General features: G+C 42.5%; 1 protein-coding gene across 1 annotated transcript; it reads left to right on the forward strand.

Annotated features, from left to right (window-relative positions):
- The first annotated feature begins 3994 nt into the window (after window positions 1–3994).
- On the forward strand, window positions 3995–12982 carry LOC116507942 (putative methyltransferase DDB_G0268948). The gene is made up of 6 exons (XM_032216365.1): window positions 3995–4173; window positions 5357–5514; window positions 8482–8695; window positions 10254–10354; window positions 11561–11698; window positions 12011–12982. Exons 1-6 carry the CDS (start codon window positions 4063–4065, stop codon window positions 12099–12101), a joined length of 813 nt encoding a protein of 270 aa, XP_032072256.1. The 5' UTR covers window positions 3995–4062; the 3' UTR covers window positions 12102–12982.
- Window positions 12983–13303: the final 321 nt, after the last annotated feature.

A 13303-nucleotide genomic window follows, 5' to 3' on the forward strand; every position in this document is an offset into this window, starting at 1 on the left:
TGCACTTGGGAATATGGGGTCCAGTCTGGGTAATGCAATTTCAAAAGAACGTGGAGAAATTGGAACACAACCATAGGACAGCAACCACAATAATAAGGCATTTAAACACCAAGCCTGTGGGGAACCGTTAAAGAAACAACTGATATTGGGTTTGCAAAAGAGAAGACTAAATAGAGATGCAATAATGTTTTAACAATTTTTTTCTGCACCGTTCCAAAAGTGGTATAATTGTAACTATCATGCTATTCAAGGGTTAATGTATAAAATAGCTTATATTAATGTTTTGCAAGTGTGGTCCAAAGATGCCTGAAATTGAAATCTTTTGCAAGATATTGAAGCAGTACCAGTACCTTCACTACTGGTTCACAAATCTGAGTGCACATGCATGCTCCGTTCCTTACGCGCCACCTCTGCGCATGCGGAGGAACTTCTGCACATGTGCAGAGCATCATACTGAGCATACCTGAAAGGTAAGTAGAACAGTGAGGGGGTGAATACGTTGTGCCAGGCGAGTTCGGGCAAACTGGTAGTTTTCTGATTGGTTCTGTTCTGCCTCAAGCGTTGTAAGCTTGCTTGGGGCATGCAGTTAACTCCATGCTTAGGAATCTTTTTCAGATCAAGTTTATTATCAGGCATTCTTAATAGCAAAACTTACAGTTCATTGTTAAAATACTTCTGACTTTCCATAATCTGTCCCATCACATGGTGTAAAAAGATGATGATTTCACTCCCATGCTGAGCGGAGATACAAACGCTACCATTCTGGTTCACAAAGGCATTTTAACTGACCAGCTATAAACTGCACGCGGGCAAAGTGTTCCAGTGGCCAATCAGAAACACAGTTGTGATCACATGATATGGAACTACATTTCCCATAGGGCAGTCTCTGCCTACATTTCCCATGAAGTAGTTTCTTAAAGGAAGCAGTTCTTAATTCCTACACTAGCTATATACTGCTGGGACAGCACAGGTCTCAGTTTGTCAAGGCCATCCCCATGTATTATTTATACAATGTGACTTTTCTCATAGTTTTTAAAATTAAAAATATAGAAATTAACACCCAGTTCGTGCAAACTGGCCGGAACCAGCTGAATCCCATCCCTGATGTTGTGGCTTTTTATTATTGGTTTACAGGAGTGCATGCTCCCATAATTGATTCATATCGTAGCAATGTATATTTTTGAAAACTATAAAAAGAGATCCATTCTGAGCAGAGGTGTGTCCATTTTGGAACTTGCTCCTCGGCAACCTTTTATTTGAAAATAAAAGTATTGCTCCTTACTACCCATCTGCCGTGGTTCATCAAGCCTGCATGCTTGCCGGGACAACTTGTTGGGTGTCTGCATAACAGCTGTTCTCAGGAAGAAAAAGAAACATAAATATGCAAGATATAATATTCCCATAATCCCTGTGGGAATGGGTCAGCTCTCCACACACATTTTCCGACATCAAAATACACAGTGAATTCTACAATAGCTATAAGTTTGTCTGTTTGTCCATTTTAAAAGTATAATTTTCATGTGAAAATTTTACATCTTCACAGGCAATATCATCTGAATTAGAAAAACCAATTGGTAGCCACACTTGTTGACCACAAACAGCTGCATGAATCCTATTTTTTAAATAGGTTTACAGTATTTCACTTTCTCCAAACATAACAGCAAAAGGAACCAAGAAGTTATTTCTTTGCGCAGTGGTGTTGTGACTCTCACCTTTTGCTATCTCTAGAGTTATAATTTTTGCCCCCTCCCTGATCAAGGATTGAGCGGCTTTTCTGTAACCAAGGTAGAGGCTGGGCTATACAGTAACCAGCCGCAGGCAATCACAGCCTGCACTGAGTATTGAGTACTATAATGATAATTAGGTTATGTAATCAGTACTTAGAAAAGCTGGTTTCCATGGAAAGCAGGAATAATTACAGTGCAACCTATTCAGTCTAAAAAGGGGAGAGGATGAAAGCAAGAAAACAAGAAGCAAAAACCATTTTTAAAAAGGCTGGAGTGCAATCTTGCAGATTTGTCTTTTAAAATGAGGGCCCCGCTGAGTTCAGTGGGTCCTAACACATTTGTTAGTAAGGACAGAAACAGCCTTTCTCTCCCCATAAACTTTGGCTACAGTTCATCAGATGCAAAATTGACATGGCACAGCAATTCAGCGTTTGAAATCAAGTTTCTATTTGCTCAAGATAACAACACATTTGATAGCTGTTTCACATATTGAGCACTAGGAGTTTCTAAAACAAGGACTGTATTAACCTGAAGCAGGGTGTTTAACAAAGATCTTCCAGAACTAGATTGTGCTAAGATAAAAGCAATCTTTTAGGGCTTCCGCAGTGTATGTATTAACTTCTAAGAATCAACCAGACTGTCAAACAATTGTCAATGCATGCAAAACAACAACAATCAAGACTAAAACATGTTCAATGCATAGAAAAAAATATAAACCAGTATTACCATACTGGAGAATAAGCCACAATTTATTAATAAAATTCCATTTTATAACCCCTTAATGTAGCTTAGAATGATTGAACACTTCTATATTTTAACTTAATTGTCGCTAATTTGCATGTGTCTATTGCGTGGGCCTATTGTATTAGGGACGCGGTGGCTCAGTGGTTAAGAGGCTTAACTTGATCCGAAAGGTCGGCAGTATGGCGGTTCGAATCGCTAGCACCACATAATGGCGTGAGCTCCTGTTACTTGTCCCAGCTTCTGCCAACCTAGCAGTTTGAAAGCACGTAAAAGAATGCAAGTAGAAAAATAAGGACCACTTTGGTGGGAAGACTCCGTGTGCTTTTGGCATTTAGTCATGTCAGCCACATGGCCACGGAGATGTCTTCAGACAATGCTGGCTCTTTGGCTTTGAAATGGAGATGAGCAGTGCCCCCTAGAGTCGGGAACAACTAGCACATATGTGCGAGGGGAACCTTTACCTTTACCTATTGTATTAAAAGTTATCTTTTGTTCTCCCCTTTTTAAACAAACCTTTCCATCTAGCGAAAGTGATTTTTCTCTCAAAGGAGAGTGTGTGATTTTCTTTGTCAAAGGGGACTACATCCAGGACCACAAAGGAATGTGCTATAGAGTTTGTTTTGTTTTTGTCATCTTTGCCCTTATTATAGAAACACAGGTGGGAAGAGAACGGAGATCATCTAGAACAGGGATGGGGGATTATGACCTTTTATGACTTGTGGACTTCAACTCCCAGAATTCTTGAGCCAGCTGGCTCAGAAATTCTGGGAGTTGAAGTCCACAAGTCATAAAAGGACTATAGGTTCCCACCTCTAGAACGTAAGTAAAAGGGCTGAAGGAACCTCTGAGGTCTTCTAGTCCAACCCCGTGCCAATGACAGGAGATCCGACACCATTCTGGACAAATGGCTGTCCAGTTTTTTCTTGAGAGTCCAACTAGTCCAATCCCTGCTGAGGGCAGGAATCCTGAGATTATCTCAAGCAAAGGGCTAGCCAACCTTTATTTATATTAACCTGAAGCAGGATTTTAAACAAAGATCTCCCAGAAATTAGATTGTGCTAGGTTGGACAAAAGCAGCTTTGCTGGCTGAGGAATTCTGGGAGTTGAAGTCCACAAGTCTTCAAGTGGCCAAGGTTGGAGACTGCTATTTTAGGGCTTTCACATGTATGTATTAACACATAAGAATTAATCAGAATTAGAATTAACCTCCCATGACAGAGTAGTCATAACCCCAGAAGCTGGGGAATTCTGGGAGGTATAATTCACACAACTTAAAATTGCCCTGTTTTATGGAATAATTTCCTGATTATAAGAATTATTTTTTTTCAAACTTGGATCTCTTTCTGTAAAGCTTCCACCCATTGGTTCTTGTCTCCCCTCGGGAGAACCAATCCTATTTGATAATACGACGCTAAAATAGCCCTAAAGCGGCCCACCGGTTTAGGCACAAGGGAGCCGTTCCGCGAACTCCGTCCCGGGTTTTCCCGCTTTCCCGTGTGTGTCTATTGAATGGCGGAGGTGGTCAGAGGCGACGTCAGCCACTCCCGAGTCTTTCTCTGTCAAAGTTTCCAAGTTCTTCCATCGCTAAGAAATGGCCTCTCGCCTGTTTGAGGACGAAGATCACGCTGCTTTCTATAAGAAATACAGGTTCTCGCTTCAGGAGAATTTGCAAGCGGTCGTCCTCGCATTCCTAAAGAAAAAGGTAAAGATGGGAGAGCGGATTGCGGAGGGCGTCGGGACTTCCAGAGATGCAGTCGCGGGTTGAAAACGGTCCTACTGAAACAGCAGGGAAAATGCCTTCTCCAGTGTGAATAGCTCCTGTTTGTCGGGGTGGAGAGCCCCCAATTTAAAAAACAACAAACATTCAGCACTTAGAAACATGAGGACTAGAATCTTTGTGTTTCAGAGAAGGGATATATTTAAATTGTTCTTTGCATACCAAGTAACATCACTCAGAGTTGACTTTCCGAAGTGATGAGAAAGTGATAATCAGATCAATGTTTGATTTGGAATAAAGCAGTTTTTGCTAGTGAAAGCCTGAGGCAGAATAATTGCTTGTTTATATTGCATTTATACCAGGGGTGTCCAAACTTGGGAACTTTAAGACTTGTGGACTTCAACTCCCAGAATTCTGGCTGGGGAATTCTGGGAGTTGAAGTCCACAAGTCTTAAAGTTCCCAAGTTGGACACCCCTGATTTATACAGTCTGCATCCTTTGTTTTATGCTCGAAAAGGTGGGACACGCTTTCATTTGGCAGCTTTCTGTGCCCCCAAACAATAAAAACAAGCATGTAAGATTAAACATATGTATATTGCAGGGACCCCGTTTTTGCTGGCAGAGCGCTCGGGTCACCACAGGTGCCCCCAACACAGTGACGTCAAGCAGGCCATACACACCCTGGCTATGCCCCCTTGCCCCCCCCCCCAGGTCAAACAAAATCCTGATGCAGCCCTCAATGAAATTGAGTTTGACACTCCTGCTCATGATCATAATTTCTTGATAACCTCCCATTTGTATCTCTCAGCCGTGCACAAATTTCTGCTTTTTAGTCAGTTCCACATGCGCAGACGAGTGGCTGCCTAACATTTTTATTTTTTGAAAATACCGCAGAGATCCTATAATACCTCAAGCATCTTTAGAAAGAAAAAGGCACCAGAGGTCAGTTATTTTATCTTTCAGGCAGGGAACTCAGGCAAGCTGTCCATGACATCAAGGTAGTTTCCCCAATGGCAAGAAGAAGAGGTATATAAATTAGGTGGTAACAATTGGTTTAAGGCCTGTTGTTGAAAGCTAAGAAACTCTTCTCTTGTAAAATATCGAAGAAGACGGTGCTAAAAAAATCATTCGGTGACTTTGAGGTTTATTGCTAATTTTCCCTCCAAAGGTGAAATGCTTCCAGCTGGGAGTGGATGTGGGATGTGGCTCAGGTCAAAATACTATCCTGCTGGCCAATTATTTTGAAAAAGTGGTTGGAACAGATGTCAGTGAAGCTCAGATTGAGGAAGCTAAACGAGCAGAACATCCTCTCAATGTCTCATATCTGTAAGTAAACGTTCAGGATATTTGGATAATTTCAGCTTGTATATGTCTGATTATTTGCCACAAAAATCTTTGCTCATCTTGCTTGAAATAAGCTCACTATTGATTAGCAATGGTGCAATGGTGAAATTCATTTTTTTTAAACTAACGGTTCTGTGGGCGTGACTTGGTGGGCGTGGCAGGGGGAGGATACTGCAAAATCCCCACTCCAGGGGAAGGACACTGCAAAATCGACATTCCCTCCCCACTCTGGGGCCAGTCAGGTGATATTTTCTGGTTCTCCGAATTACTCAAAATTTCTGCTACTGGTTCTCCAGGACCTGTCAGAACCTGCTTGTTAGGTAAATTCCCCGTTGGGAGAGCGAGTACGTTCAGCGAAGCGTTGTGAGAATTGTGTTGGAGAACACACAAACCAGCATAAAGAGACTCTGCAGTCTAAATAGGCTTTTACTTTCGTGGAAATAGAGATATCAGAGTCCATCAAACAGTCCAAGTCATACAGAGTTAAGACAGTCAGTCATGGCTTGTAATGTTTGCCCCCTTCGTTCTACAAACGAGTTATGTTGTGGCCTATAAGGAGCAGAACGTTTGTGCTCGATTCCAGCTGATCTTAACATAGTTTGGAATTTATAGTTGGTAAACTCCGTCCCATTATCAGTAACTACAGTAATGACCTTGGCTTTCATCTTTCTCTCTGCAAACCTCAGCCAATTAAAGAAATGCTGGAATGTTTCTGTTTTGTTTTTCATTAAATAACAGAAACCGTATCGGGAATAATGATCCATGATACTCAAAACATAACAGGCATCCCCCAAACTGGGTTTCTTAGGTCCTATTATTTCAGCAGAAACAACCTCCAGAGGTTCCTTTGTTTTAAAATCATTCAGTCTGTTTGCAGGAGTAACGTTGCTCTTCTCCAGATTGCAAACATTGCAGTTTAAATATTTACTGCATAGTTTTAATTTTACTCCCTCTGCCAACTTGGATTGGATTGGATTTATTGCATTTATATTCCGCCCTTTCCCCCGAAGGGGACTCAGGGCGGCTCACAATTCAAATCAGGGAAGGGGGTACAGACAGGGGATAAAAAAGACGAACATAACAATACACAATTTAAAAGCACACAACAACCATACCATTCGAGGAGGGGGGCAAAGCTCTTTAGCCCCAGGCCTGTCGGAACAGCCAGGTTTTAAGGGCTTTGCGGAAGGCCTGGAGGGTGGTGAGGGTTCGAATCTCCACGGGGAGCTTGTTCCAGAGGGTCGGAGCAGCCACAGAGAAGGCTCTCCTCTGGGTAGTCGCCAGTCGACACTGGCCGGCGAATGGAATTCGGAGGAGGCCTAATCTGTGGGATCTGATCAGTCTATTGGAGGTAATCGACAGCAGGTGGTCTCTCAAGTACCCAGGTCCAATACAATGAAGGGCTTTATAAGTGACGACTAGCGCCTTGAAGCGTATCCGAAGACCAATAGGCAGCCAGTGCAGCTCGCGGAGGATAGGTGTTACGTGGGTGAACCGAGCAGCTCGCGCGGCTGCATTCTGGACAAGCTGAAGTCTCCGAATGCTCTTCAAGGGCTGCCCCATGTAGAGCACGTAGCAGTAGTCCAGTCTAGAGGTCACAAGGGCGCGAGTGACTGTTGTGAGGGCCTCCCGGTTCAGGTAGGGACGCAACTGGTGCACCAGGCGAACCTGGGCAAATGCCCCCCTGGTCACAGCCAACAAGTGGTGTTCGAAAGTCAGCTGTGGGTCCAGGAGGACTCCCAAATTGTGAACCCTGTCTGAGGGGCGTACTGTTTGACCCCCCAGCCTGACAGATGGAAAACTTGGCCAATTAGTAGGAGGGAAACACACCAGCCACTCAGTCTTATCCGGATTGAGTACAAGCTTGTTAACCCCCATCCAGGCCCTAACAGCCTCGAGGCACTGGCACATCACGTCAACCATTTCACTGAGTTGGCACGGGGCGGACAGATACAACTGTGTATCGTCCGCATACTGGTGGTATTTTATCCTGTGCCGTCAAATGATCTCACCCAGCGGCTTCATGTAGATATTAAACAGGAGGGGGGACAGGACCGAACCCTGCGGCACCCCATAATTCAGGGGGCCTAGGGTCGATATCTGCCCTCCGACCAACACCGACTGCGACCTGTCCGAGAGGTAAGAGAACAACCAACTTAACAGTTTGTTGCAGCATCTTGAAATTAATGTGCCCCATATGTCTATGTAGTAAGTGTATACATTCGTCATGTGGTTTCACATTATCATAAGCTGTGTTAGCCATTTGGCCATCCGGTATAACATATAAACCATTTGTTAATTTGGCAGTAACTCTATTACCTTCTTTTTCAATTATATAGTTATCTCCCCTAAAGGTTACTACATAGCCAATATTAACTAGGCTTTTACTTTCGTGGAAATAGAGGTACCAGAGTCCATCAAACCATCCAAGTCTTACACAGATAAGACAATCAGTCATCAATGTCTTTCAGTTAAGGGATAATCCAAATAACATAGTCCAGTATCATGTAATCAGTCTGGTACACAAAATTTGCTAACAGTTGCAAAACTCACAATAGCTCACGGCACTCAAATCAGATCAGCCCAGCATCTAACGAACAGAGAGCTAACAGTCATTCTGGCTCCCTCTTATGGCTGATTGAGGAAAACAGCACCCAATCACATTTTACAGTATGTTTAAAGCAACAGGTACAACAGTGTTACATGATTTATATATTGCCAACCCAACCATTAGAATTATATTCCTAATTGCTTTTGTGGCAGATACTCAGACGTGTAAGGAACCAACCTTTGGTAAACAAGTTGTAATAGAGAGCAAAAGCTTTTTTTTGGGTGGGGGGGAATGCAGCCACAGTTTCTGTGGCAGATGGTATAGAAGGCAAATGCAATTGTTAGTTGGCAGCAAAGGAGCACTAAGTAGAGTCACTGCTTTGCTGTTCTCTCTCACAGTGCAAGTCCTGCAGAGACGCTCCCGTTTGAGGATAACTCTGTGGATCTCATCACAGCCTTTAGCGCTGTGCACTGGTTTGATATCCCCAACTTCATGAAGGAAATGGACCGGATTCTGAAACCATCTGGCTGTTTTATCTTGTGTTCCAACACCCTTGATATGCAGTGGCATTATGGAGATAAGTCAGAGAAGCTGACGGAGATCTTCAAGGAGGTAAGCACCCTGCAGGCACCCAGGTGAGTGATAGCACCTATTGCCACATGCATACAGGTGGTCCTTAACTTACAATCAAGGCATTTTGCAATCATTTGAAATTACACCTTTAATGAAGAAAGTGACTTAAAACCTATCCTTGCACTTACAATGCTTGCAGCCTACCCAACGTCAAGTGATCAAAATTTGGTTGCTTAGCAACCAGCATGCATCCACAACAGTTGCAGAATACCAGGGTATTGTGATCGCCATTTGCAACCTTCCCAGCCAACTTCTAACAAACAAAGTCGGTAGGGAAACAAGATTCACTTAACCATGTTATTAATTTAACTGCAGTGATTCACCTGACAACTGTAGCAAGAAAGATAGCAAAATGGGGAAAAACTCTCTTAACAATTGCCTTGTTTAACAACAGAAAATTTGCACTCTGTTGCGATCATATGTCAAGGACTATCTGTACAGTATGTCAGGAACTCTTCAATTATTCCTGGCCTCAAAAATGTGGCTAAATAAGATGGCATAGCGCCGCGCCAGGGCGGATGGAGGTGGTGGTGCTCCCGGGATCTCGGCTACCTGTTTACCTGAACCAGTCCAAACCAGCTGAATAACATCCCTGACCCCAGGACAGGGACTGCAACCATTATATATATGAATCAGTTGTCAAGGATCTGAATTTTGATCACGTAATCATGGACATGCCACAACAGTCGTAAGTGAGAAAAATAGTCATCAGTCACTTTTTTCGGTGCTGTTGGAACTTCTAACAGTCACTAAACAAATGATTGTAGTTCAAGGACTACCTGTATGGAACCATGGAATGGCATGGTAGCCACAGAGACAGCCAAGGAACCACAAAACAAGATCAGATTCGGTGTTCTTTCTAATGGACAGATCTCAGCCCAACCCAACCCATCACCTAACTATGGAATTGCCAAAGCAGAAGTTTGCAATTCTTCCTTATCTATGGCTCAATTGCACAGTGGAGACAACAATCAACCAATGGACAGAAATTGCCTCCAGAAGTTGTGGGTGCTTCATCACTGGAGGCTTTCAAGAAGAGATTGGACTGACATCTGTCAGAAATGGAATATGGTTTCCTGCTTGAGCAAAGGGTTGGACCAGATGACCTACAAGGTCCCTTCCAACTCTATTATTCTAAGTCTGCAAAGCCTACAGGAATCTTAGATGGCAACAAAGAGGTAACACCAAAGTCTTTGCTGCCACCTAATGGTGGTCTAGATTTTGCAATCCAAATATAGTGGTCTTGCCTTCAGTATCCGGCAAGGCATCTGTGTCATTTGAGAATGAAATCCATTGCATGCACTCTTTCTCATCTGTTCGACATCCGCCAGTTTCATCAGGCAATACTGAATTTTGTAATTGAGGAGAGAAAGTGCACATAGGGGAAATTCATGGAGAAAAAGACCTTGATGTTATAGCTCTGACTTATAGGATAAAGGGACTTTATAGGATAATAAAGTGACATAAGATAAAGGGAATGAGCAAAGCTCTGCAGTATCTACTATGAAATCACATCTAAGTCTTTCATTTTATGCAGATTCAAGCCCAGCTTCTTCCTTATACACATGAAAGGGTCAAGTTCGTTGCAGATGACTACAAAGCAATATTTGATGCTGTGCCCTTCCAGGATAAGGAAAGGTGAGTGGTAGACGTCTGAGTTTCTATGACTGTGAAGCTAGCAGATTGTGGGATTCAGCCCATGTACAAAATTACAAGCACGAACCATGCATGGCCAAGTTGTAATCCCATATCCATGCACCTGGTGGCTGCAGGGATATTAGAATCTGATGATGGATCCAGAAGAAATAGTGCTGGAACAGACCGTGCATTTTAAAATGTTTTAATTTATTTTCTTAATTACAGCGACACCTGGAGTCACTGGATATTAGGCAGCATAAAGATTTCATAAATTATTCTTCATTGCACAATCAGACAGATGTTTAGACTGGATTCGGTATTTTTTAATCTACCTGTCGATTCCTTCTCAATGACCTGGGCTAAGAAGATTTTGTTGCTTGATAATATTAAAAGTATCAGCACAGGATGTAAGCTGTTCTAAGTAAAACTGCCTTATGAAATTGGTAGCGATTTTATCAATGCTGTTACAACTGACAACGCTTCTGATGAAAAGGGAAGCCACTTTTATTAAATGGGTAAAGGTAAAGGTTCCCCTCGCACATAGGTTCCCAACTCTAGGGGGCAGTGCTCATCTCCATTTCTAAGCTGAAGAGCCAGTGCTGTCCAAAGACATCTCTGTGGTCATGTGGCCGGCATGACTAAACGCCGAAGGTGCATAGAACACTTACCTCCCCACCAAAGTGCTCCCTATTTTTCTACTTGCATTTTTACATGCTTTCAAACTGCTAGGTTGGCAGATTTTATCATGCCAACCTAGCATGCCAACCTAGCATGTCAACCTAGCATGTTATTAGCTGGGACAAGTAATGGGAGCTCACTCCATTACGTGGTGCTAGGGATTCGAACCAGCGAACTGCTGACAAGCTCAGTGTCTTAGCCACTGAGTCACTGTATTCAATGGGACATCATTCTAAATAGACAAATTGCATTCTTTTCCCCAAGCACTAACTGCAGCTGCTATTCCTTTGCTAACCTCAGTAAACCTAGGATCATTCCATTAATCTACCCCAGGGGTCTCCAACCTTAGCAACTTTAAGACTTGTGAATTTCAATTCCCAGAATTCCCCAGCCAGCTTTGCTGGGAGTTGAAGTCCACAAGTCTTAAAGTTGCCAAGGTTGGAGACCCCTGATGTAGTCTGCAGAACCCAGGGGATAAAGTTTATGATTCCACCCTAAAAGATATTTTGCTTTTTTTTTTTTTTACAGAATCACAGATATTGTCGATAAAATTCCCAAAACTGTCACTGAATTACTGGGATATCTCCAGACCTTTTCTATGTACCACAGCTTCCTAAAAGCCCAGCCTGAGGCAGCCAAAGCTCTCATTCAGAATGCTGAACAAAGGTACAATATGATGACAAATAATTCAATGGAGAAAGTCTGATTAGATAAGACCAAAGAAGGGATTTTTTACGCTGACATTATAATTTTCTGTTTTTTAGTCAAAAAATTGTTGAGATAACCTGTACTGGAAAAAATAATTCCTTATTGGGGAATAGATAGCCAAAAATAGACAAACTATGTTCCCCAAGTGTTTAATCAACTATTGACTGGCATCCATGCCAATCAAGTTCATTCTGATACACCGGTAATTATTCTTATGGGTTGTATATTACATTGGACTTTGTGACTAATTTATACATTTCCCCTCTGTAGGATTCTGGAGACAATGGGAGTTTCTTCACCTGAAACCGTGCTGGAGGTTTGGGCTCGACAAGTTTGCATTCTGGGTAGCAAGAGCTGTTAAAAAGTAATTTTGGCCTGCTTGGGGCTGTCCCAGCAGAAAAAAACCCAACCCATTTCGGTGCCAAGCTTCAGTTCTATGATTACTACTGATTATGTCCAATAAAAGCAATGCCCTGTTTTATTTCTGAGAGGAGTGGAAGGCAAAGGTAAAATTACGTAACCATTAAAAAAGAATGAAAGAGCAAAAGGGTGAAGTGACATTGGACTTTAAATAGCCATTCAAATTTTTACCCATAACAATCATTGGGTAACCTTGAGCTAACTATTGACTAGGTTTAAATTACTAATTAAAGCAGACATTGTGATGGATTCAGAGACCAGCCAGAGCAGGTCTCATCCAAAATATCTGTCTGCCTTTGCAGAGTTTATTCTTTTTATACAGTTTTTACAAGCAAAGCAAAGAGCATATAGCAACAGCATTGTAATTGGCATATTCTCCTTGTCAAGCCAGGGGAGAGGCTTCACATATCTAGAGGGTTCCCGGTACTGCCTGGTGCTGTTAATTAGGTGAGCTCATAGGTTAAGAGGTAAACAGCTACTGAGATCATGGCAGCTTGCTGCGCATGTCTTTACGTAACCTTTCCTCTATCCCTACAACTTTGCTAGTGCATTGCTGTATTAATCTAGTTATCATGGATTATAATTTATGAATCTAGTTAATTGTGATTCCTAAGGAATGGTTTAATGTGATGTCAAATTAGCTCAATTTATTAAATTATCCAAAAACCACCCTTACTTCATTTAATCCAGAATCTCATTGCCACCAGCCACTCTTTCTGAACAACCTGCAAAGATTAGGAGTCACTGCTCATAGGGGAGAAACAATGAAGTCTGTGACAGCTGCACACACCCCTCCCTTCAGGTTTGCATCTCCCCCCCCCCCCATAATACTTAGCATCTATTCTATATGAAAATCCTGGAATCACCAATATTCTTATTAAGTTCAATTATGCATTGCCAGACCAGGCTTGAGATGGTGTGAAATCATCTGGATGGATCCAGAAAACTTAAATTTAATCCCAGCAAGATGGTGTAAACTAAAGGTGTCAAACTCGATTTCATTGAAGGCCATATCAGGGTTGTGTTTGATCTGGGGGAGACATGACCAGGGGGCTGTGGCCAGCTCGACCAGTCATGTAGGGGCGCCTGTGCTCTGCCAGCAAAAATGGGCTCCTGAGCTCCGTTTTCGGCTGCAATGGCTTC

Source organism: Thamnophis elegans, chromosome 4 (genome assembly GCF_009769535.1).
Source record: "Thamnophis elegans isolate rThaEle1 chromosome 4, rThaEle1.pri, whole genome shotgun sequence".
Lineage (NCBI taxonomy): Eukaryota > Metazoa > Chordata > Lepidosauria > Squamata > Colubridae > Thamnophis > Thamnophis elegans.

Bases quoted from the DNA above. Each gene is read 5' to 3' on its own strand.
- LOC116507942 (XM_032216365.1), top strand. From the start codon at position 4,063: ATGGCCTCTCGCCTGTTTGAGGACGAAGATCACGCTGCTTTCTATAAG. The intron at 4,174-5,356 runs GTAAAGATGGGA...TTCCCTCCAAAG, and splicing joins TCGCATTCCTAAAGAAAAAG to GTGAAATGCTTCCAGCTGGG. The intron at 5,515-8,481 runs GTAAGTAAACGT...TCTCTCTCACAG, and splicing joins CCTCTCAATGTCTCATATCT to TGCAAGTCCTGCAGAGACGC.